The sequence below is a fragment of the Neofelis nebulosa genome, chromosome 13 (assembly GCF_028018385.1).
Source record: "Neofelis nebulosa isolate mNeoNeb1 chromosome 13, mNeoNeb1.pri, whole genome shotgun sequence".
Lineage (NCBI taxonomy): Eukaryota > Metazoa > Chordata > Mammalia > Carnivora > Felidae > Neofelis > Neofelis nebulosa.
Genome location: NC_080794.1, coordinates 79,879,689 through 79,905,610, shown reverse-complemented (window position 1 = coordinate 79,905,610; position 25,922 = coordinate 79,879,689). Strand labels below are relative to the sequence as shown.

Sequence of the window (25,922 nt, the reverse complement as noted above, 5' to 3'; positions counted from 1 at the left end):
AGATCAAGCTTCCCTCAACCTCCACCCTCCACCACCCACCTCTGGTTCTGCTTTGACAGTATGGAGCCTGCTTGGGATTCTCTCTCTGCCCCTTGCCCGTACATGTGTCCTCTCTCTCAAAATAAATAAACTGAAAAAGAAGTATTCCCCAAACTTCCCAGGGCCAGATAATTAGCATAGTTCTAGGCCCAGGCAATTAAAAACATGCACTGCTTCAAAAACTATATGCCATTAATTCATCTGTGAGAACACTGTCCGATTAAATCATTGTTAAGTGGTTGGTAAACAGTTCCATTAAGTATAGTACTGAATATATGGGAAAACATAGGTAGAGGAGCCGAAATAAACGTGGACATTGAAGAACATCCGAGACAATGATTTCTCACTGGCTGAAGGGATTCTTTACACTAACTTCGTATCTGTGGAAATAAAGATTATCTGCTAGTTTAGTGTAGTAACGGTGTTTTCTCGACTTTACCACAAGTAGCTAGAATGTGCTCCACAACAAACAATTATAACATATATTCTCATATAATATACTGCTATTGCTATAATTGGAGAACGCAGAGGAATTAAAGAAATTATAATAGAGCTACATAACCTCTCCCCCTTGCCCCTCTGAACTCTCCCATATAATCTCAAATTTGTAGTCAGATTTGTTAAACACTATAAAAAGCTTTGCATTTAATAATTTAAAATTCCTGGGGTGCCTGGGTGGCTCAGTTGGTTAAACGTGGGACATTGACTCAGGTCATGATCTCATGGCTCGGGAGTTCGAGCCCTGCGACCGGCTCTGTGCTGACAGCTCAGAGCCTGGATCCTGCCTCACATTCTGGGTCTTCTGCTCTCTCTGCCCCTCCCCACTCCTGCTCGCTCTCTCTCAAAATTAAGTAAACATTAAAAAAAATAAAAATTTAAAATTCCTGGCCTCAGTGTATGGAGAAGTTAAGACACTTAAAAAGAAGAATCCATGAAGAGCTCACTCGCATTTTTTTTTTAAGACCCCTTGCTACGTTTCCGATTTTTATTCTTGGTTTTGAAGGTTTCCGCAGTGTGGGCTGAGGCCCACGAGCAGACTCGTCAAGGGCCACCCAGGACAGTCCCACCCATTTGTAACGTGCGAACCAGGGCCTCTCGTGGCTCCCTAGCTCTGTCGTCAACCAAAGGCCGGGGCTACGAAGCTCTGCGCGGTGCGGTGGCCCATTTAATCCGGAGGGCGTACGAAAAACACCACTGAAGCGGGGGCCCGGACCATAGCGAACGCCGAACGGTTTTGGGCGCGTCTTCAAGGGCCAGCCAGATTCCGGTCGTCCCGGTAACCAGACAAAGAACGCGCTTGCGCAAACTCCTTGTCACGTGGGGCTGGGCCGGGAGGCGGGACCGACGGCTGCTCTTTCGGACCCGCGGCCCCTCCCCTCTCAGCGCCGAGGCCAGCCGAGGCGGGGCAAACCTCTGCCCTTTTGCGTGGGGGTGACTCACAGCTCCTGCCCCTTTTCACTTTGGTCTCTCCTGGCTCGTTCCTCGCACCACGTGCCCTGCTGGCCGCGCCCCCAGCTGCCCTTTCCAACTGCCTGTTGGAAGTTGCTGTAAAATGTCGTGAGGGGCGCTGCCGCTTTACGGCTGCCTCTCCCAGGCTAGAGCCCGGGAGCGCCCACCGCCGTCAGCCCTGTCTCGAAGAGTCTGCTCGGCTGAGACGGAGAGACCCGGCGCGCCGCTCCCCTCCCCGCCGCGCCCGTGCCGGCCGCCGGCGATGTGAGCTCGAGGTGGCCGCGGTGCCCCCTGGCCCGGGGTTGAGACGGGCGGCAGGTGCCTGTGAGGCGGGAGGGTGCTGGGGGCCTGCAGGATGGAGGAAAGCATGGAAGAGGAGGAGTGGGGCAGCTACGTGGCGATGATGGACGACCAGAACCACAACAACTGGGAGGCCGCGGTGGACGGCTTCCGGCAGCCCCCGCCACCGCCGCCACCCCCCTCGTCGATCCCAGCCCCTGCGCGAGAGCCGCCAGGGGGGCAGCTGCTGGCGGTGCCCGCGGCCTCGGTGGACAGGAAAGGCCCCAAGGAGGGGCTCTCGATGGGGCCACCGCCACCGCCGGAGGCCAATGGGGTGATCATGATGTTGAAGAGCTGCGACACGGCCGCCGCCGTGGCCAAGGCGGCCCCCGCCCCCACCCCCAGCTCCACCATCAACATCAACACCTCCACCTCCAAGTTCTGTGAGTCCAGCCTCTTCCCTGCAGCCTTGGCTTTTCTCCTCTCCACCCGGACACCGAATCCACCCTTCTCGGCCAGTCCCGCTTCCTTTGTTTCAGGCCTGGGTCTCTCCTCCCCTCCCCGCCTCCCTCCCCCCTCGCCCGGTGTCTGCGGCCAGCGCCTTAGCGGCCCTGGCTTCTTGTGTTACCTGGCCTAGAGAAGCAGCCTGGTGCGCCCACAGCCCCGAGTTCTCCTGCAAATGCGATCCTTATCACAGCTGGCTATCTCTCAGCATTAAGAAGCCCTTTTCTTCTCCGTTGCCCCTGAAAAGTTTCGCCCTCAGACGTGAGGGGAAAATTAGGCCGTCTGAGTTTCGTTAAAGGATTCTTTTTTTTTTTTGTAGTCAGAGAGAAATCTGGCAAGTTGTGTTCTTGTGCTTTTAGCTAGTCCGCGTTCGACAAGTCAGGAATTAGAAAGCTGACCAATATTTACACCTCGTTCTTTCCTTCCCTTCACTAGCGTGCACTTTCTACGTCCTGATAGAGAACTGTAGTTGTTTTTAGAGTGACACCAATGCGGTGGGAGCGACATCCGTTTTGAAGCTAATAATGTATAAAATTACTTGTCAAAGCGTACACTCATAAGAATAAGCCATTTAGCATGTGTACAAGATAACGTTGAACTTTGTTAGTGGTCTGCGTTAATGCTCAATTGCAGGCGGAAAGATTTAAGACCAAAATCTGTTTTGTAATCTGAAACTGACCCTAAACCGACCCTAAACGTAATTTCTATAGCTAGGAAAAAAGAGTGCTTTTGCTTTGAGTGGGGTGTTTTGTTTTTGGTTTTTTTTTTTTGGAGGTGGTGGTAGTGGTGAAAAGTGACCATGGCAGCCAGATTTTTCTCTCCTATTAATAACTGCAAGTTTTAAATGACATCTGGTAAAGCAACTGGAGATTTCATTTCTAGTTACTAATTTTATCAAGCAGTACCAGTAATTGTCCAATTAGCTGTGTGGAGAAAATATCTGCCTTGATTCAAATATATATTTAACAGCCTTATTTTTTTGGTGGGAACAGCGCATAATCTAATCTAATCTATTTGCCCTCAAGATACAGCTTTGGTCAAAGACATTCATATGTAGGTATGGTTGGTAGGATTTGGATATGATTTTTTTTTTTTTGTATCATGTGTATGTGAGAATAATATATTATATAGTTTGTGTATTGGAGTCTAGTAGTGAAACCAGGCTTTGGACAGTGTGGCCTAGTGACTTATCTAAATGCTGCAGGATCTTGTTTTAGTGCTTAAACAGTTCCTTTGAGAGTTCAGAAAACATCCAGTCAAGAGCAGAAACCAACGAAATTAGGAACAGAAGAAAGACTTGCTAAACCAAAAGATCGTTCTTTGAAGATCGATAAGCTAGATAGACCTCTGGTAAGACTGATCAAGTAAAATACATGCAAATATAATTAAGTGAAAAAAATGGGCAGTAACTACAAGCATGAGATTTCAGAAAAGAATTTTATGAATTCCTGTAGGTTAATAAGATGAAAAGTATCAATTATTAGAAAAATACATATTGAAAGTTGGTATCAGAAGAAATGGATAGCTTGAACTAATAAATATTTAACAAAGTGGAAGGGTAAAGACCTCCCCTTTCAAAAACTGGACTGAGATAAATGAGTTGCATTGGACTCTTAAATAACAATTCCTTTTTACAAGTTCTAGGAGACGGAAATAAAAAGATGCCTAGTTTGTTTTATAAGGTTAGTGAAATCTTGATTTTAAAACTAGATAAAGACAATATGAGAAAATTATAGACCTGTTTCAGTTATTAGCATAGATATGAAAATCCTACACATCAAATCTGACAATGTGTTAAAAGAATCCTGATCTATGGAGTTTAAGAATGTAAATATGACTCAACATCTATTTACTGTTAATATAATTTATCTCATTAATAGACTAAAGGAGGAAAATCATGATTATCTTGATACCATAAAAGCATTTGATAAGGTCCAATAGCTATGTGATAAAAAACTTTTCCCACGATTGGGATATGAGATAACTAGATCGAGGTCATTACCAAAAACCTACAGCAAATAATAATACTTAATAGAGAAATTTTAGATTCATTCACTGTAAGATAAGTAACAAGTTAAGGATGCCCTTTATCACTATTATTGTTTAACATTCTAAGAAAAGTCCTGGCTAACACTACAAAGGGAAAAAATAAGTGTAAGGATAGGAAAGGAAGCAATAAAACCCATTATTTGCAGATAACATCACTTACCTAGAAGAACCATTAGAATTGAGAGAAACTATTAGAACTCGTAAGAGTTTAGCAAGGTTCCTGGATTCGAACCATAGGGCACCTGAGTAGCTCAGTCGGTTCAGTGTCCAACTTCAGCTCCGGTCATGATCTCACAGCTCGTGAGTTCAAGCCCTGCATCAGGCTCTGTGCTGACAGCTCAGAGCCTGGTGCCTGCTTCAGATTCTGTGTCTTCCCCTCTCTCTCTACCCCTCCCCCGCTCACACTCTGCTTCTGTCTCAAAAATAAACAAACATTAAAAAAAATAGGATCAAACCATAAAAATTAATAACATTTACTCACTAGCAATAAACAGCTAGTATAGGGAATCAGAAGTAAATATCATACAATAAAAGCAACAAAACTGTAAAGTCTGTAGAAAACTTTAAAACTTGAATAAGGAACCAGAAGAGAATCTAAATAAATCTTTCCATGCTCTTGAGATATGTTTGTTTATTATTATGAGGGTCAGTTTTCTCCATTTTAATCTATAAATTCGATTAAACTGCCATCAGAATTCCAGTTGGTTTGTCTGACAAACTCAGTAACCTAGATCTAAAACTCATATGGCAGATAGAATAAAGTTTACGAATAGCTAAAGCAGTCTTAAAGATTTGTTTCTGGTGGGGTTTGCCTTATTGGAAATTAAGATACTATTTCAAGGCTGTAGTAATAAAAACTGTAGTGTAAGTGCACAAACGGAAAAATAGACTTGGGAACAAATTAGATAGTGGAGACTTACCCATATGTGTTCAGGAGCTTAAGAGAAATCACTGGAGAAAGGAGTCCTATTAGGGAGAGTGGCTCAGTATATGGAGAAAAAACAAACCCTATAGCACAGGCAGAATGGGTTATGGATAAATTAAAAAGACCTAGATGTGAGAGGAGAAATTATAAAATTAATGGAAGACATTGTCGAAGTTCTTTTCTTAGGGACCAGGGACTCTTAATGCTTCAAAAATATGAAGGTGAAGAAGTGATTTTGATTATATAAAAATGAAAGATTTTCATTCAGTGAAAGATGAAAGCATGAGGGAAGGTATTTGTAGTGCCCAGTATTGATAAGGGATTGATATATAGACTAGACAAGGAACTACACATCCCTAAGAAGAGGGCAGCAACCTTTGTAGAAAAATAGGCAAAGGATATTAATAAATAGCTTATGGAATAGCAAATCTTAACATGCATAGATAGAGATGTTTGGAATTATTAAGTAATCAAGAGACATTCAAATTGAAAGAGTAATGGTATCTTTTCCCACCTCTTAAGTTGGCAAAAAGTAGAAAGTGAGATGGCACCAAGCGTGGGTATGGATACAGCATTTGCTGGTTGCACTAACAGTGTAGTGGACGTGTGAGGTGTTGGGATGCCCAGAGTCTCTGTGGACCAAATAATGGAAGATAGCTGGAGTGTTGATGAAGCCCTGAGCTGTGACAGTGAAGGTGTGTTTCTGGACTGTAAGATGAAAACAGCTTCTGGCGGTCTGTATTTGGAATAGATAAAAAGAAAGCATTTGTTAGCTTGATAGATGCATACTAGGCGCCAGGGATTGTGTTGATCTGTCCCAGTAGAGACATATCTGGAACAACAACTACAACTGGAGTCACCACTTGATGATTTACTGTAATCCACAGTCCTTCTCCAAGATTCAGGTTCTCTGCACTGACCCAACAGGTTAGTGAAACAGAATGTCATAACAGTTACCATCCCTGTGTCTTTTACGTCTTTGAAGCTGGTTCCGTCCTCTCGTTTCCACGGAGGTGTGCTCTTGCTTTGGGTTTATTTTGTTAGAAAGGGGTACATCTAGGGGATTTTATTTGGCCCTTCTTATGCTCATGACCCTTACTACATAGTGTAGGGAGCCTTTAACTGTGTGTTCAAGAACTGGGGAAATTACAGGGTGGGTCTGTGGATTCACTGGGCCCACTGAGCTGGATGGAAGCCAGAACACTCTTTCTCAATGTGACATCACAGCTCCTGATCTGACTGGTTTACCATAGTGACGTTCTGGTCCCTGAGGGTTAATACGGGCTTAGAGCCGGCGTCAAGTAACCCCCCCCCCCCCCCAAAAGCCTGAGTGATTCTGTTTCCCACATGCACTGTGTCCTTGATGAAAAACTGCATGTTCTATTTGGAAAAGGCTAGGAGAATGACTTTATGCGCTTGATGGAATTTTGTAGGGTCCTTCCTCAATGGAACCCATTATCTCCTTTCTTCCAGGCGCTCTGTGTCTTTGAACAAGTTCAGCCTGCGTATTAGGTGATATGCCATAACTCCTCCATTGTGGCCACTTAAGTCAGGCCTCAGTTTGATATATCTAGAGTTTTTCTGTTTTCATTTTCTTTTTTTCTTCTCGTCAAGTAATACGTTAGTATACTCCACATCTGTTTTTCTTATGGACACTATGGTTAGCCACCACCAGAGATCCAAGCCATTCTGATAACGGGTCTGGCCCTCCTGCCTGTTATAATAACCAGGCCTACTTTATATCTGACGGTTAAGTGCTTCTACTTGTCCTTTATCACCTTGGAAATCCCACTATCCCATTGAAATCAGGGAGCTCCTTTTAGTGGCAGTATTACCCATCTTTAGCCCAGAACTAAAAAGGACAGCCACCACAGCAGTTTTCAAGGAAATCCGTGTATCCTTCACCAATGTATTTCTTAATTCCTTGATGAAGGGTCTTGGAGGACATTTAAGAGAGAGAGAGGTAGAGAGAGTTGAATATGATAAAAACACTCAAACAGTCTTGTCTTCATAAGTCTAGATTCATTCTTCTGCCTACTAAGGAATTTCTGGTGTTCCAAACTCACCTTCCCTCCCTCGTCCTCTTCATTCTCCTAATCTTCCTCTTTCGCCTCTTTGTCTATTTCCTTCTTTCTCATACACCTTTTCTCCTTCCTTCTCCATTTATATTCAGTAAATTGTACCCAGTTGAGGCATAAAGTTTTATCTAGGATTTGAGCCAGCTAGAAGCTAGCCTATTGCTACGAATGCTGGCAGAAGTCAGGAAACTCCTGGATCAGGGAAAGAAATGTTATTCATGGCACCACAAATAGGGTGAGAATCAGCATATTTGCATAGGTTCCCCTTACCCCCCACGTCTCCAGAGACAAGCACAGTACGGCCAAGATGGATGCTCCCTCATTGGGCTTGTGTTGCAGCTGAAGAATATTGAACTTGGGGAATCTACTGCTTTTATAGAAAGCAGTAAGCAAGCTTCTTCTTTGTTCAGGGGAAGATAATACCTCACCTTTCAAGGTTACCAGCTGTAGCGTGGCTCAGGTTCAAGAGCAGTTGGTCTGGGTCTTGCAGTCTTAGCACACTCAGCAAGACATGTAGGAGTGCAAGAAGCCCACGGAAGACTATCTCTCCAAAGGTAACCATGACTGCAGTTGAGAACATTTTCATCATTTAAATACTTTTTATGCCTCTTTGCTTTCAGTTCCCCACCCCCTAGCCCCACTGCTTTCTGTTACTAGGTTTTCATATAAATGGTATCATATAATCTGTATTATTTCATGCTTGGTTTCTTTCCTTCACCCTGTATTTGAGATTCATTCATATTCTTGCATGTTACTGAGTTTAGGGCTGAGTTCTATTTTGGCTGGGATACTACAAATTGTGTATCTGTTCATCTGTTGGTGATCATTTGGGTTGTCTCCAATTTGGGTTATTATGAATAAAGCTGTTATGAACCATCATGTGGATTTTGTGTAGATATAGGTTTCCTTTCTTCCTTTTTTTTTTTTTTTTTTAATGCTTATTTGTTTATTTTGAGAGGGTGTGCATGTGCACAGGTGGGGCAGCAGCAGAGAGAAAGGGAGAGAGAGAATCCCAAGCAGGCTCCACACACCAGTGCAGAGCCCAATACAGAGCTTGAACCCACGAACTGTGAGATCATGACCTGAGCCAAAATTAAGAGTTGGACACCCAACTGACTGGGCCACCCAGGAGCCCCTAGACATAGGTTTTCATAAATATATCTGTAAATGGAATTGCTTGGTCATACATTAGTTATATGTTTAACTTTATGAGAAACTGCCAACCTGTTTTTTCAGAATGGCTGTATCATTGTACATTCCCATTAGGAATGTGTCAAAGTTCCATTTGCTGCACATACTTATTTATACTAAGTATGCTTCACATTCTTGGAATTGTAAGGGGTTTTTTTTGGTTTTGTATTTTGTTTTAATTTTAGCCTTTTTAGAGGGAGAGTAGTAATATCTCATTGTGGTTTTGTTTTGCATTTCTCTTTTACACATGCCATTGGCTTTTCATGTGCTTATTGCCCTTTAATGTAATTTTGTTTGTGAGAATCTTTGTGTTTCTTGGGTTGTCTTAAGAATTCAGCATTAATTTTAGATACATATTTTATGAGATAATATGTATTGTGAGTGCTATCTCTCTGGTTTGTCTTTTTATTCTTGACCATGTCCTGCAAAGAATAGATGTATTAAGTTTTGATGAAGTCTAACATCAGTTTTTTTCCTACAGCTTGTACTGTTTTTTTTTTTTTAATCTTAAGAAACATTTGCTTATCTCATAATCAGGGAGATTTTTTTTCCTATATTTTATTTTAGAAATTTTATAGTTTTAGCGTTTATGTTTAGATCTGTGATCTAAGTTATGAGTTGATACCAGTGTGTAGTAAGAGATAAGGATTGAAGTTCTTTTTTTTTTTTGAATGGATATCCAGTTGTTTCAGCACCATTTATTTAAAAGATTATCCTGTTTTTACTGACTTACTTTGGCGACTTGTTGAAAAATAGCTGACCATGTATTTGTGGGTCTAAATTCCATTAATTTGTTGTTGGGTGTATCATATTGTTAAATCTTCTTGTTGAATTGGTTGGTTGATCATTATGGAACTCTGTCTTTATCTTACTCTGAAGGATGCTTTTCTTGATAGCTGTTCAGTTTTTTTTTTTTTTCTTCAGAATTACTGTTAACACAATGTATCTTTTCCTATTATTTTATTGTAATCTGTATGTATTTAAAGTGCATTTCTTGTATACAGCATGTGGTTTTGTTTTGCTTTTTAAAATCTAGTCTAACAACCTCTGCCTTTTAATTGGAACATTTAGACCATTTACACTTAATGTAATTAATGACATGGTAGGGTTTAAATCTACCATCTTCCAATTTATTTTCTCTTTGTCTCCTCTGTTCTTTTGTTTTTCTTAAATTTCCTCTTTACCTGTCTTTTCATTAATTATTTTTTATGATTCATTGTTTGTCTCCAGTTTGGCTTATTAGCATGCCTTTTTTTTTTATATATAGGGCTTTAGTATTTATGGTATGAAAACTACACTTATCACAGTGTACCTTCAAGTGTTAGATCACTTCACATATAGTATAATAATCGTATCGGTATACTTCGTTTCTTCTTCCTGCCCTTTACGCTGTGTTGCCACTGCTATAATCTTCTACATATAACGTGTCAAATATAGAGTTGCTAACTCAGCTTAAAACAAACATTTATCTTGAAAAAAAATTGAGGTGAAATTTATGTAACATAATACTCACCATTTTAAAGTGAACCATTCAGTGGCATCTAGTGCATTCACGATGTAGTGCAACTATCTCTTTATCTGGTTCCAAAACATTTTCATCACCCTAAAATAACGTGTCTTACCTGTTAAGCAGTTACTCCCAATTCCTCCCTCCCATCAGCCTCTGGCATCCATCAACCTGCTTTCTGTCTCTATGGGTACACCTATTCTGGAGATTTCATATGAATGGAATCATAATATATGAAACTTGTCTTAAATAATCAAAAATAGGAAAGTATTTATATTTACTTAGTTATTGTTTCTATTACTCTTTATTCCTTTGCTTGGACCCAAGTTTTCACCACTTTTCTTCTGCCTTGAGAATTTCCATTAACATTTCTTATCGTGCAGTCCTTTTGGTCTTGAATTTATTCAGCTTTCGTTTGTCTGCACAAGTAGTTTACCTTTATTTTCTTTTTAAAATTTTCTTTTTTATTTTTTAATTTTATTTTTTTAATTTACATCCAAATTAGCATATAGTACAACAGTGATTTCAGGAGTAGATTCCTTAATGCCCCTTACCCATTTAGCCCATCCCCCTTCCCAGCACCCCTGCAGTAAGCCTCTGTTTGTTCTCCATATTTAAGAGTCCCTCATGTTTTGTCCCCCTCCCTGTTTTTATGTTATTTTTGCTTCCCTTCCCTTATGTTCATCTGTTCTGTGTCTTAAAGACCTCATATGAGTGAAGTCATAGGTTTGTCTTTCTCTGACTAATTTTGCTTAGCATAATACCCTCTAGTTCCATCCACGTAATTGCAAATGGCAAGGTTTCATTCTTTTTGATTGCCGGGTAATACTCCATTGTATATACATACCACATCTTCTTTATCCATTCATCCATTGATGGACATTTGGGCCCTTTCCATACTTTGGCTATTGTTGATAGTGCTGCTATAAACATGGGGGTGTATGTGTCCCTTCGAAACAGCACACCTGTATCCCTTGGATAAATACCTAGTAGTGCAATTGCTGGGTCATAGGGTAGTTCTGTTTTTAATTTTTTTTTTTCTTTTTTTTTTTTTTTAAAAATTTTTTTTTTCAATGTTTTTTATTTATTTTTGGGACAGAGAGAGACAGAGCATGAACGGGGGAGGGGCAGAGAGAGAGGGAGACACAGAATCGGAAACAGGCTCCAGGCTCCGAGCCATCAGCCCAGAGCCTGACGCGGGGCTCGAACTCACGGACCGCGAGATCGTGACCTGGCTGAAGTCGGATGCTTAACCGACTGCGCCACCCAGGCGCCCCCTGTTTTTAATTTTTTGAGGAACCTCCATACTGTTTTCCAGAGTGGCTGCACTAGCCTGTCTTCCCACCAGCAGTGCAAAAGAGATCCTCTTTCTCCACATCCTTGCCAATGTCTGTTGTTGCCTGAGTTGTTAATGTTAGCCATTCTGACAGGTATAAGGTGGTATCTCATTGTGGTTTTGATTTGTATTTTCCTGATGATGAGTGATGTGATGTTGAGCATTTTTTCATGTGTCAGTTGGCCATCTGGATGTCTTCTTTGGAGAAGTGTCTATTCATGTCTTTTGCCCATTTCTTCACTGGATTATTTGTTTTTTGGGTGTTGAGTTGATAAGTTCTTTATAGATTTTAGATACTAACCCTTTATCTGATATGTTGTTTGCAAATATCTTCTCCCATTCTGTTGGTTTCCTTTTAGCTTTGCTGATTGTTTCCTTCACTGTGCAGAAGCTTTTTATTTTGATGAGTTCCCAGTAGTTCATTTTTGCTTTTGTTTCCCTTGGCTCCAGAGGTGTGTTAAGTAAGAAGTTGCTGCGGCCAAGATCAAAATGGTTTTTGCCTGCTTTCTCCTCGAGGATTTTGATGGCTTCCTGTCGTACATTTAGGTCTTTCATTCATTTTGAGTTTATTTTTGTGTGTGGTGTAAGAAAGTAGGTCCAGGTTCATTCTTCTGCATGTTGCTGTCCAGTTTTCCCAGCACCACTTGCGGAAGAAACTGTCTTTATTCCATTGGATATTCTTTCCTGCTTTGTCAAAGATTAGTTGGCCGTACGTTTGTGGGGGTCCATTTCTGGGTTCTCTATTCTGTTCCATTGATTTGAGTGTCTGTTTTTGTGCCAACTTTACCTTTATTTTCTAAGGATATTTTTGTTGGATATAGATTTCTAGATGGGCAATTTGTGTTTTGTTGTGTTTTTCTTTGTCAACACTTTAAAGATGTTTTTCCTTGTATTCTGGCCTGCCTCGTTTCTTATTTAATAAATGTCTGCATAGTCTTATCTTTGTTACTCTCTCTAACGTGTCTTTTTTTTTCTGGTTGCTCTTAGGATTTTCATTTATGCCTTAAGTTTTCAGCAGTTTGGTTGTTACATTCCTTGGGGTAGGGTTTTCTTTATGTTTATTCTTTTTATTCATTGAGATTCTTGGATTTGTAGGGTTTTAGAATTTGTCAAATTTGGGGTGCCTGGATGGCTCAGTTGGTTAAGCGTTCGACTTTGGCTCAGGTCATGATCTTATAGTTCGTGGATTTGAGCCCCGCACCCTGCATTGGGCTCTGTGCTGACAGCTCAGAGCCTGGAGCCTGCTTTGGATTCTGTGTCTCCCTCTCTCTCTGCCCCTCATCTGCTCATGCTCTTTCTCTGTCTCTCAAAAGTAAATAAACATTAAAAAAAGAAGAAAGAATTTGTCAAATTTGGAACATTATCATTCATTTTATATATATATGTGAATATATGTATGTATTTAGATTTACCACTCCCCGTCAGTTACACATATTGTTAGACCACTTGTTGTTGTACCCTGAATCACCGAGATTCTGATCATTATCTTTTTCCGTTTTTTTTTCCCCTTCCCTGTGCCTCAGTTCAGATAGTTTCCATTGCTATGTCTTCCTTGGTATCTGATCTGCTGTTAATCCTGCTTTTATTCAGCAGGAGATCGAGCTGTTTTTAATGTAGGCCATCATTGAGTCCAGGTTTGAGCCAGTTAACGGAGCAAACTGTAATAACCATATCTAGTTGCTTGAGGTAGTGCAATAAATAATCTTTAGTGAGTATATTCCTTTTGATAACTTAAGTGTTATCTAAAGTTGTGTTTCCTTCTACTCAGTACCCGTAGAATCTGATCCCATGTGTATTCTCTAGGTTTTTGTTAACATATTTTCTTTTTTTTAAATTTTTAAATATTTATTTAAAATTTTTTTTAATGTTTATTTTATTTTTGAGAGAGACAGAGCATGAGTGAGGGAGGAGCAGAGAGAGAAGGAAACAGAATCTGAAGTAGGTTCCGGGCTCTGAGCTGTCAACACAGAGCCTGACTTGTGGCTTGAACCCACAAACCGTGAGGTCATGACCTGAGCCGAAGTTGGAGACTTAACCGACTGAGCCACCCAGGTGCCCCAATGTTTGTTTTTGAGAGAGAGAGACAGAGTGTGAGCGGGCAAGGGGTACAGGGAGAGGGAGACACAGAATCTGAAGCAAGCTCCAGACTTCGAGGTGTCAGCACAGAGCCCAACGTAGGGCTCGAACTTACGAACCACGAGATCATGACCTGAGCTGAAGTTGGATGCTTAACTGACTGAGCCACCCAGGCACCCCTCCAACATAAGATATTAATGTCTTTGGACATCTTAGAGTCTTCCAAGAGTCTGTAGTGTTTTTTGGAATGTAAGCTGACTCCCGTTGGTTTATATTTAGTACTTGTTCCCCTGGAGAATCTGATTTAGTTGGAGGTTTAGGGACAGCTTGTAGGTAAGGCATGGGGAGATCTGCATTCCCTTGTAGGTTTCAGGTAATGTCATGACAGAGTCTTCAGTTAGGTAAAGACTAGCCTCATATTGTGGAGGACGGGTACTTCTTAGGCAGGGAAGGCTCAGTGACTTTTGTGAGGTCAGAGTTCCCAGATTGATCAGAGTCCACCAGACTGGTTCCATTTCAAGTCTCAAGGTCGTACTGTTTCACAGTCAGTACCCTTTCACTTAAGAGATTTATCTAAGATTTAAATTATTTTTGTATGGTTATTGTGTGTAACTTGCAGGATCATTCTATTTCTGATTTTTGAGCTATGTCAACCCTGTGCCTGTAAGAATTAAGAGATTGTTTTATGACAGTCACAGATGCTCTTTGGTCTTTGTTCATTGAGCTAATCATTTTCTTAAAGTTTTCTTTCACCTGTTACCAGAATCAGTTTACTCCACAGTCTGTGTTTCTCATTTCCATCATAACTGCCAGAACAGTCTGCCATGTCGTTTCCTCAAGAACTTTATTCTGGGTATCCATAGGTGATCATTTAACTCTTTACTGCTGCCTGACAGGTCCTGTTGTATTATGTTATCTGATGTTGGCACTGTCATCCTTGTCTAAATCCACCTAGATCGCAGGGCGCCTGGGTGGCTCGGTTAAGCATCTGACTCGGTTTTATCTCAGGTCATGATCTCGTGGCCCATGAGTTCGAGCCCATGTCAGACTCTGTGTTGCCAGCGCAGAGCCTGCTTGGGATTCTCTTTCTCTCCTTCTGTCTCTGCTGCTCCCCAGCTCACGTACTCTTTTCTCTCTCTCTCTCTCTCTCTCTCTCTCTCTCTCAAAAGAAATAAACTTAAAAACAAAAAAAAAAATCCAACTAGATGGGAAAACCAGAGCCAGCTTCCTAGCTTATGAGAGTGTGTCCTTAACTACTCCAGTACCAAATACTTAATCATTTATAGTTCAGTGCAAGCAATCACTAGGTATCCAAAGCAAGAAGAGATTTAATACTGGAATTAGGTCCTTGAAAAATTGTTGAAGAGGTTGGAGGTATAGAAGTCAGTGAGGCTGCTCCACTCGAGCTGAGGGCAGGCTCCTGCTGGTGCTGCGACACCACTGTGCTTACGTCGTCACACCTGCCTCCCTCATCCCTGAAGCTGGTCACCAGACCCTGGAACTTGGAGTTGGGATGCCACAAATTCTAACGTCTCTTGACTTGCCAGAATCACCGGCAGCAATAATACATCCTTTGTCTCACTTTGGCCTTCCAGATTTCACTCAGATGTGTCTCATTGGTGGAATCCGATTTGGGAAGTGTAATTATTTAGTTCAGCTTTACATTCTACATTGGTTAGCTTTCTGTGATAATAACTCCCCACATCTCAGGAGCTTATGGAACAGCGCGGGTTTATTCTTGCTCATGTTATATTTGTGGCTGGCAGTTGGCTGTGGCTTTTCACATGTCCTCTCATTTGCAACAGCAGCTCTTTTCTGGGTCCTGTCACTCTTGGCAGAGGCAAACAGAGGAGAGTGGACAGAAGCACTAAATGGCTTTTAAAGCTTTTGCTCAGATGTAGCACGTCACATCTGCTCATATTGCAAATATATTAAATAGAGTGGAATGAATGGTTCCCTGTTGCAAAGTATTGGGGATGGAGGCAGGTGGGACTGGGGTTTGAGGGTAAAAGGCAGTGAGGGGATAAAGACGGATAAAGACAGGGACAGCGGGGGGGATCTTGCCTTGACTGACAATACTGTGCAGTGGTCTCAGGAGAGTGATTAACCTAGTGCACCAAATGTTTCTCTTCAGGTAAACAAAAGTTTCACGGTATTTTAAATTGAACTCCGTGAAATCACTCTGTTTGTTTTTTTTTTTTTAAATTAATGATTAAAAATGTGTTAAAATGGACTTTTGAATTGGATGAAAAGTGTTAACTGATTTTAGTAAATCCTACCCTTTGCATCTGCCAGTTTCCAGATTGGTTGATCCTTTGGCAAGTGTATCAGTTAATACATTCAGGTCTTAAAATATGCTCTGTTTATAGCATCTGTGGTCGTTACTGGGTATTTTCTTACCTTTCAGTTTAGTGGAGTTGTGCCGCAGTAAGTGGCACTATGATACTGATTGATTGGCCGGATTTCAGGATCTCATTGGGAGTCTTGTCTTGCCATTTTTGACATGTATTGCATAAAGTGACACTGATGAAACCTTAAGGGAAAGTCATTGTAATGTTTATATAAGGCCCAGTCCCAAATCCCTAAAGGAAATGAATGCTGCTTACTTCCTCTTTATTATTTTTTTAATGTTTATTTATTTTGAGAGAGAGAGGGAGGGAGAAGGGAGGGAGAGAGGGAGAACAAACACAAAAACAGGGGAAGGACAGAGAATCCCAAGCAGGCTCCACATTGTAAGCACAGAGCCCAATGTGGGGCTCGATCTCATGAACTGTGAGATCATGACCTGAGCTGAAACCAAGAGTTGGGACGCTTAACAGACTGAGCTGCCCAGGTGCCGTGCTTACTTCCTCTTTAAACTGTAACTCTGTAAGCTGTAGACTGTATGTAATCACATGGTAAACTGTTAAATACCATATAAAAATTATTTTTGATAGCCTTTTGTAACATGTCTTGGCAGGAGAAACTGGCTTTCCCTTTTTCTTTCTACTTTTGTAGTCATTAGGCTATTAACCTCTATGGGTAGAGTTGTATATAGGTCCATACTTTGTAGTTGCAGTTGTTCTGACCAGACATCTGAATGGCATTTTATTCATCAAATATTTATTTAGGGTCTTCTGTATGCCAGGGTAATACTTTAGTCTCTGTTGATGAGATAGAGGTTAGTGTGGAAGATGATGACAGATAATTGTGATACGTTATGATTAAATGCTATAGTGAAGTTATATAAGTGCATGGTAGCATAGAGGAAAAAGAGAATCTTTATGAAAACCAATAAAAGTTTGTCAGGTGGGTTGAGGAGGCAGGATTGGGCTCAAGGAGACTTCCTTTGCAGAGGGAGCAGCCTGTGCTTAAGACCCAGAGTTGAAATTGTTGGAACACAGGGTTTGAGGAGGGAGTGGTACAAATTAAACCTAAATGGATAGAAAGGTGTGTAGATGTGAGGGGCTTGCCATGTTAGAGATGGGATTTTCTCCTGTAGGAATAGGAGCCACAGAGGGTATTAAGAGAGTCAACTTGGGGCGCCTGGGTGGCGCAGTCGGTTAAGCGTCCGACTTCAGCCAGGTCACGATCTCGCGGTCCGTGAGTTCGAGCCCCGCGTCAGGCTCTGGGCTGATGGCTCAGAGCCTGGAGCCTGTTTCCGCTTCTGTGTCTCCCTCTGTCTCTGCCCCTCCCCCGTTCATGCTCTGTCTCTCTCTGTCCCAAAAATAAAAAAAATTAAAAAAAAAAAAAAAAAAAAGAGAGTCAACTTGGCAAAATCTGTCTTAGCATGTTAATTTAGATTAGAAAGGAGAGAGAATGGAGGCCTTGAAACTAGCTAGGGGGTTGTAATTTGTTGTAGTCTAGACAAGAAATGATGATGTGAAGGAATAAAGCATTGGAAGAGATCATTTTTCAGATTTTAGAAATATTTGGGGACTAGAGTCTATAAAATTTGGTGGTGAAGGAGGGAGGATATAGATGTGGGAAGAGTATAGGTAGGTGTGTGTATGTGTGTGTGTGTGTTTCTGTGTGTGTGTCTTTTTTAAGGTCTGTGGAATAGTCATGTAGAAAGGTTTAGTGCGCAGTTGGTAAAATCTGAGCTTTTTCATTCCGTGTGCCTTAGAATATTGGAAATCCTGAAATACTGAAACAAAAATTTCTTTCCAGTACATTTGTTTTTCTGAGATTCACCATTTGAGATTCACCAAACTCATTGGCCTTAATAGAAAACAGCACAAAACTTTGTTTTTATTAAGATACAGGTTTATCATTTAAAAACTTAAACTGTATGAAAACCTATGTAATGAAAATCAGTGGTTCCCTCCTCTTCCACTTTCCATTCCTAACCCTCTAACTCAGAGTCAACTTTTTGTTCATTTAGCTGTTTCTTCTAGTATTTATCTACATACTTCAGTTGTTGTTATTGCTTAATTTTTCACTTTTATATGATCTGTTGGCTTCCTGTTATTAATATGAGGTTTTAGTTCTCTTATACTTCTACCTATCTTACCCCCTCAATTCTTTTAATACCACAATTTTTGGTTCAATTAATAAGCCATCTTTACGTTATGATTATGGCCAGGAATGCATTCGGATTACATTTTCCTACACAGAGATCTTCGTTATTAGTTGCTTTGTTTACACTTACATAATGTGTCAAACTTATTTTTAAAACTCTTCAGTGGCTTCATCAGATTCACCATGTATCTGTCACTGGTGTTTTAAAAATGTCCCATTAATCAGTATTTTCTTTTTGTCTGCTTGTGAAACTGTTAATCTTGTTTCTATTTATTCTTTAGGGCCACTGCCCAGTTGCTACTCAGGGGCTTCCCAGATAGTGTTTTCCGGTGTGTGTGTGTGTGTGTGTGTGTGTGTGTGTGTGTGTGTGTAGAACTTATCTTCTAGTAGCTTCCTGAGAAAATGTGTATATATAATAAAGTTTTGTCTTTCCATGTCTAAAAATTCTGCTTTAACCCTTGATTGATATTTTGATTGGGTATAGAATTATTAACTGAAAATAACTTTTCCTTGGAATTTAAAGCGTTGCTTCATTGACTTTAAGCTTGCAGTATTACACTGGAGACTTCGGGTGCCATTTTAATTTTGTTCTTTTGAACTAACCAAACTCCACACCTGAAAAACAAATAATTCAGTGAAGAAATAGACAGAAGACCTGAATAGACACTTTTCTAAAGAAGACATCCAGATGGCCAAGAGGCACATGAAAAGATGCTCAATGTCACTCCTCATCAGGGAAATACAAATCAAAACCACACTGAGATACCACCTCACTCTGGTCAGAGTGGCTAAAATGAACAAATCAGGAGACTATAAATCTAGAGAGGATGTGGAGAAATGGGAACCCTCTTGCACTGTTGGTGGGAATGCAAACTGGCGCAGCCACTCTGGAAAACCGTGTGGAGATTCCTCAAAAAATTAATAGATCTACTCTATGACCCAGCAATAGCACTGCTAGGAATTTACCCAAGGGATACAGGAGTGCTGATGCAGAGGGGCACTCGTACCCCAATGTTTATAGCAGCACTTTCGACAATAGCCAAATTATGGAAAGAGCCAAAATGTCCATCAACTGACGAATGGATAAAGAAGATGTGGTTTATATATACAATGGAATACTCTTTGGCAATGCAAAAGAATGAAATCTGGCCATTTGTAGCAATGTGGATGGAACTGGAGAGTGTTATGCTAAGTGAAATAAGTCAGGCAGAGAAAGACAGATACCATGTTTTCACTCATATGTGGATCCTGAGAAACTCAACAGAAGACCAGGGGGGAGGAGAAGGGGGGAAAAAGTTACAGAGAGGGAAGGAGGCAAACCATAAGAGACTCTTAAATGCTGAGAATAAACTGAGGGTTGATGGGGGGTGGGGGAGAGGGGAAAATGGGTGATGGGCATTGAGGAGGGCACCTGTTGGGATAAGCACTGGGTGTTGTACGGAAACCAGTTTGACAATAAATTTCATTAAAAAAATAATTTTTGTTCTTTTGTATGTGACCTTTTTTCCCTTTGAGAAAATTTCTGGGATGTTTTCTTATTTTAATGTGTCAATATTTTTTTCCCTTTATGTTTTTTCTATTCTTTCTTTTTTTTCTGGAATTATTGGTAGTTATACGTTAAATTTCCTGTTTTTGTCTTCTATTAACTACTTTTGCTATATTTAATCTCTTCCTCAATGTTTTGGGAGAATTTCTTGATATTTTCTTCAGTTGGTTTTTTTTAACAGTTGCTATATTTTTACATTAAGATCATTTGGATTGCTTCTTTTTCATGGCAGTCTTTAGTTTTTATTTTACATCTCCAAAGATAGTAATTATATAGGTTTTTTTAAAGTTTTTAAGAAGTTCTCATATCTTTCTTTTTATCTTTTCAATTTTTGTTTTGATTTCTCATGTCAACTTTCTGCAGATATAGGTGATCTGTAGTGGTCTGTTCATACTTAAAACTGAAAAAGGCTAATTGTGGTAGTTCTGTGTTTACAAGGGACCTTACCAAGTATAAGTGTTGGCCTTCATTTTAGGCTATTTAGATGCAGAGCTACTATTTTGTTGGAGAACTGCCAAATATTAGTATGTGAATATCTTTTCTCTGGCACTGTTGAGTTTCTCTAGAGGGAGGATCTTCATTCTGGGAGAATGGTGGGGGAGGGGTAAGCGGAACAGGAAGTAAAGTACATTTTTCCTGGTCCATGGCATTCCCTAATTTACGAAAAGGAGCAGGATTAGATGTTTGAGCATTTCTTATGTTGACTTTTTAATCTTTTTATTTTTTATTTTAGAGCGAGCAAGTGGGGGTGAGGGGTAGAGGGAGAAAGTGAGAGACAGAGAAAGAGAGAGCGACACGAAGGGAGAATCTCAAGCAGGCTCCACACAGCACGGAGCCTGATGCGGGGCTCAATCCCATGACCTTGGGATTATAACCTGAGCTGAAATCAAGAGTTGGACGCTCAACCAACTGAGCCATCCAGATGCCCCTCTTCTGTTGACTTTGGCTTTTACTTAAATCAGCCCTGTGCTTTGTACACACATGTTTGTGCAGGTACCCCTTACCTCCTTAATGTATCTATGTCTCAGAGTCCCAGGCTTTTATCTTTCAGTTTTTGCACAGAATAACACTTCTGTAGATATGCAACCAGTCTTCACTTCCTTCCTTCCCACTGCCCATTCTCTGCTTCTAACCCATACTCCTTGTATCCTGTCTTCGAGCCCTGAACTTCTCAGGGTCCTGCAGGGCAAAATTAGCTCACTTTTTGATGCTTGCACCTCAGCACACACTGCCTTATGCTACTACTTCAAAGTTAAATTTACCTGGTCTTAATGTCATGGAGAGATTGACTTAAGTCTTTGAGGAAATCAGCAGACTTCTAAAACTATGGCAGACTTGCACTTGGCATGGTTTACACCTGTGTATTCAGTTGAACAGATACTTTCTATATGAATATTAAGAGATTTGGGATTAGTTGGAATTAGAGCTATAATGATAGCCCTTGACCTTTTCATATATACTGTTATAACATGTTCGTTTTAGGATGTGTGTCACAGTCTCAAGTGTGATGTTGTAATTGTACAATAATGTGTAGTAATTCTTCTAGAGGTATGTAGATTTCATTGTTGCTGTTTGGCTGCTGTAGCTGGTTTTCTGATCAAGTAGTGATGAAGGACATTTGCATCATTACATTTCATTACATTTTGTCAAATTGAGAAATGTGTGGATTTTTTTTTAAATTTTTTTTTTTTAACGTTTATTTATTTTTGACACAGAGAGAGACAGAGCATGAACGGGGGAGGGTCAGAGAGAGGGAGACACAGAATCTGAAACAGGCTCCAGGCTCCGAGCTGTCAGCACAGAGCCCGACGCGGGGCTTGAACTCACGGACCATGAGATCATGACCTGAGCTGAAGTCGGCCGCTTAACCGACTGAGCCACCCAGGCGCCCCAGAAATGTGTGGATTTTTAAGCAGTAAAACAATAATGAAATGTTTTTCCTATACAAGTTTTACAGTGTTTTTAGGAAAGAAACATGTTATTTTAAGCAAGGCAAAGCAGGTTATATATTTAGTTTCATATAGTTAGTATGTAAAAAGTCTTGTGGATTCTGTTTGGGGAGGATAGGATAGGATGGGGTGGGAAGCACAGAACCTTTAAGCAATATTAATAAGGACTTACAGAAATAAAAATAAGATAGTAGTGTTAATTGTTTATGTGAATGTAACTTCATTTTTACATGGAATGATTTCTTAATGATCACAGGAGACATTTTATATTGTCCATAGTATTTAATTGAATGAAACCACAAACTGTAAGTCTTAGAAACTTCCTAAACAAATACCTGAAGCATGGAACTTCTAAAAGGTTTTTGTCTGCTTTTTTTTTTTTTTAATGCTTATTTATTTATTTTTGAGAGAGAGAGAGAGAGAGAGCGAGCATGCATGTTAGGGGCAGAGAGAGAGGGAGACAGAGAATCCGAAGCAGATTCCACGTTGTCAGGGCAGAGCCTGATGCAGGACTTGAACCTATGAACTGTGAGATCATGACCTGAGCCACAGTTGGACACTCACCCTACTGAGCCACACAGGTGCCCCAGGTTTTTGCCTACTTAAGAAACAGTTGCTTCATTAGGACTTAACATTAGCTACCCTCCTCTATTGGCAAATCAGAATATACCTAACTTGTAGGGGTTTTTTTCTCCTAAGGGAAAGGATATTTAAAGTATTTGGTAACCCCTGTTACTATTTTTTTTTTTTAAACCATCTAGTTCTCTTACGAACGGCTAAGTATTAACCACCTCTTGTGCCAGTATCAAGTTATTTTCCTTTTGAGAGAAATAAATAATTGGAAATTTCTTTTTTTTAGTTAACACTCCATTTATTTATTAGAATACATTACTTTGTTCTGCTTCAGAGTCTCCTGTTTTATTCTATTCCTTTTCTTCATTCCCACGGACTTTCCCCCAACTCCCAGGCTTTGTTCTTGGCCTTCAGCTTCTCTCAGTCCATTACTTGAAAGTGTTCAGTCATCCCATTGTGCTGGAGAGAGAGTAGAGCATTCTACCAGGTGGTAATGTTTTGGACAACACAGGTTTACTGGATTGTCACTGATGAAGAAGTCATACTTTTTTTCCCAAGATCACATACACTAGCCAGAGTTAAATAGAAAACCCAGAGCTTTTTGCCCTAGTCCATTCTGTCATCTTATCTGGTTGTCATTAATTATAGTTAATCTAAGAAGTCATTGCATTTGAGACATAATTTGGCCTATTAAATTTGGCTTAATCATTTAATTTGTAATTGCCTTTGTTGTATTTTTTTTTTTTTAAGTTTGTTTATTTTTGAGGGTGAGACAGAGCATTGGGCGGGGGCGGGGAGGGGGTTGGGGCAGAGGCAGAGAGAAAGGGAGACACAGAATCCGAAACAGGCTCCAGCTCTGAGCCGTCAGCACAAAGCCCGTCACGGGGCTTGAACTCACGAACTGTGAGATGGTGACCTGAGCCGAAGTCTGATGCTTAACCCACTGAGTCCCCTGGGCACCCTGCCCTGCCTTTGCTGTATTCTTCAGGAGTCAGTTCTGAATGAAGGCAGTGTTCTTGGTGGGAAGAAAAGAGACATAGAGGAATATATAAAGTTAAGGAATTTTTGATATGAAAACAGTTTCTAGCTGTTGTTTCACCATTCTTCTTTGATAACATTTACACCTTTATTTGACTCTACAAGTTGTTCAGAATATACCTGTGACCCTGGCTGTCCTGAGCTGCTGGAGTAGCATTAGGCTGTGGGTCTCATTCAGACTTGAGCAGGTGTAAGAATCACCTGGGGTGCTTGGTAAACAGATTCCTGTATTGTGAATCACTGCCCGCTCCTCTCCAAGTTTCTGATTCAGTAGTTTTGGGCTAGGGCCTGGCAGTTGGCATTTACAACAAGTTTAGATGATATTGACACTGTTCTGAGTATCACGCTTGGAAAACCACTAATATAAGGTAATGAAAGGTCTTGCAGTAGACCAAGTATAAATTAATAATGCCTGATATAATTTCTGAATATATCTTCCCCTTCCTTACAAACAAATAACAAAGAAATTCAAAAGGAATAGTAGAACTTAACCTGGTTTACTTCAGTCTGTGTGAAATAAAATATGCTTTAAACTTTAATTCCAGAACAACCACTAAGTGGTATGCCATCAGCTGTTTTTATAGTAAGCATTTATTTTGGTTTTCGGTAAATTCATTCACGTGTTAGTGAGTACTTGTCATGTGCTAGGCACTCTTTGGCGGGAGTTGGGGCTGTAGTAGTAAATTCCTCCTCCAGGGGGCGAGTGTCTAGTTTGAGGGAGATGGACAGTATGTAATATGTCAAGTTTTGATGAATTACTTGGATAAATAAGTACGAGAATTGAACATATGTATTCCTGCCTGGTATGAATTATATATCTCTAATAGTTTATTATTTATTAATAACCTTCTAATATTCCCAAACCTTAGATTTCAACTATTCCATGTGTTTTAGACTTTATTTCACTTTATTTTAGTAAAGATCAACTAAGCAACTTTCTCAGTAGGACTTAGACTGCATGAACTTGCTATCTAATAAATATGTGTTTCTAGGTTTAAGTCTTGTGGCATGATGTTTTGAGGCTAACACTAGGGATTTTACATTTTTTGAACTGGACTGTCTCTAAAGAGCACTGCATTCTTCAGTTCATTGAAATGCTCATTGTTCTGATTCTTATACTAGGCCTGCTTTGCTCATTTATATTACTGACCTGGGCCTTGTTGGGTTTTGAGTTTTAGTACCTTTAAACTGCTGAAAAAGTAGTGCATTATTTTCAAGCTGGAAAACACAACCTAGATAAAATTTAGAAATTTAATGGTAATTTTTGTTCAGTGTCCATGCTTTATATTTCTGTCGGTCAGTCTGAACTTTTTTGTGGACAAAGTTGAGAGTGATTGACTATGTTTCTCTAACAAGAGGATCTAGTTTTAAAATTCAAGGCTACATACTGCACACATACAAACACATGCTTTGTATGTATGTGTATATATTTTTTTAAATCAGGGATTAGGTTGAGATTAGCAAGGAAATAATAGATACCTTGAAGATTGTCATTTTAAGTGTTGATTGCAGATTGGCATGAAAAACCTTCCTAATCTTTGGCTAAGAGTTTACACCAACATGTGCTCATTCTTCATACTACCTCTGGCTCTCTTGATGCTTGTCTGTATTCTGTTCTTTTGCTACCATGGTGAAGATCAGCTGGTTTCCTAGAAGAAAGTGATGTTAGCTAGTGTCTTAATCCATTCAGCTGTTACAACAATAGCAGAGACTGCATGGCTTATAAATCACAGAAACTTATTTCTCACGGTTCTGAAGGCTGGGAAGTCCAAGATGAAGGCGCTGGCGAATTCGGTCTGGCAAGGGCCCGCTTCCTGGTTCCTGTAGACTGTCTTCTTGCTGGCGACTTCTGTTACATGAGGAGTGAGGAAGGTCTCTGGGGGTGCTAATTCCATTTGTGAGGGCCTCACTCCCATGACCTAATTACCTCCCAGAGGCCCTTCCCAGTACCATCACATTGGAGGTTAGGATTTCACCCTATGAATTTTGGGGGAAGAAACACAGATAGTCTGTAATAGCCAGCATTTAATAAAGGTCAGCTGAATTGGCTACTTATTTATTTATTTTCCAAGCAAAATATATGTAGAAATAGACGTATATTATATTTATAGATGGAAATGTAAAGTGGAAATAGATACGGCTTTTTTTGATGTGGAAATAGGCTTTAAGATTTTCTTCTGTGATCATGCCTTTTTCATTTTGGTTTTAAAGTCTCTTTTCAAAGATACTTAAAAGCAGAACATAAAAAAAAAAAATGCCACACGAAAGATACCTGAGAGGCATCAGCAATTACTGCTTCTGTAGTGGGACTCCATTCTGTACTTACAGCCGCAGGATTTTACATTTTAGATTCTTTTTTCTCCTTTGTATCCTTGACTTGGTGATTTGCTGAAGTGTAAAGCCTGTGGTTGAGAAGTAGGAGTGCTTTCCAGTTGCAAGCAGAGGTGGAGATCATCGAACTCAGCAGTTGGGGTGCCATGGGATGATTATGTTAGTTCTTGGCTTCTGTACTTGAAGTTTTCTTTCTGAGCATGTCACTTACCTTCGTTAAGCCTCAACTTTTGGTGTAGAGTGGGTATGTGCTCTGGTTTAGGTGATATAGGAGATTCAATGAACTAGAACCACATAGAAGAGAAAATCACTTTCGGTTGATCGCTGACAGTGGCCTTTGTGTTTGTGGACAGAGTAAACGGGTGGGGCACCAACAATTTCTGCTGTATTCTCAGATATGCTGAGCTTCTCTTACATCCATTCTCATGTCAGTACACAGCAACCCCATCCTTGGTGCTCAGGCCAGAAACTTTGGAGTCATTCTGGACCCTTCTGTCATATCTCACATCTAGACTGTCAGCAAATCTGGTTGGCTCAATCTGTAAAATATGT

The 25,922-nt window shown here is 40.4% G+C and overlaps 1 protein-coding gene and 1 long non-coding RNA gene across 6 annotated transcripts in view; one reads left to right on the top strand and one right to left on the bottom strand.

Annotated features, from left to right (window-relative positions):
* Positions 1–1,375: 1,375 nt before the first annotated feature.
* The window catches only part of CACUL1 (CDK2 associated cullin domain 1), an 84,689-nt gene continuing 60,142 nt past the window's right edge, over positions 1,376–25,922 (top strand). For all 5 annotated transcript variants that reach the window (XR_009252678.1, XR_009252676.1, XR_009252677.1 and 2 more), the window contains exon 1: positions 1,376–2,210. Coding sequence is in view for 1 of the 5 variants with exons in the window: in XM_058697915.1 (XP_058553898.1) it covers positions 1,844–2,210 (367 nt within the window). In the remaining 4 variants the exon portion in view is untranslated. The remainder of the gene's footprint in view (positions 2,211–25,922) is intronic.
* LOC131493447 (uncharacterized) lies at positions 5,732–6,411 on the bottom strand. Its single transcript, XR_009252680.1, has 2 exons — positions 6,203–6,411; positions 5,732–5,981 (listed from the first exon to the last, which is right to left on the bottom strand). It is a non-coding gene; the product is annotated as an uncharacterized LOC131493447 (long non-coding RNA).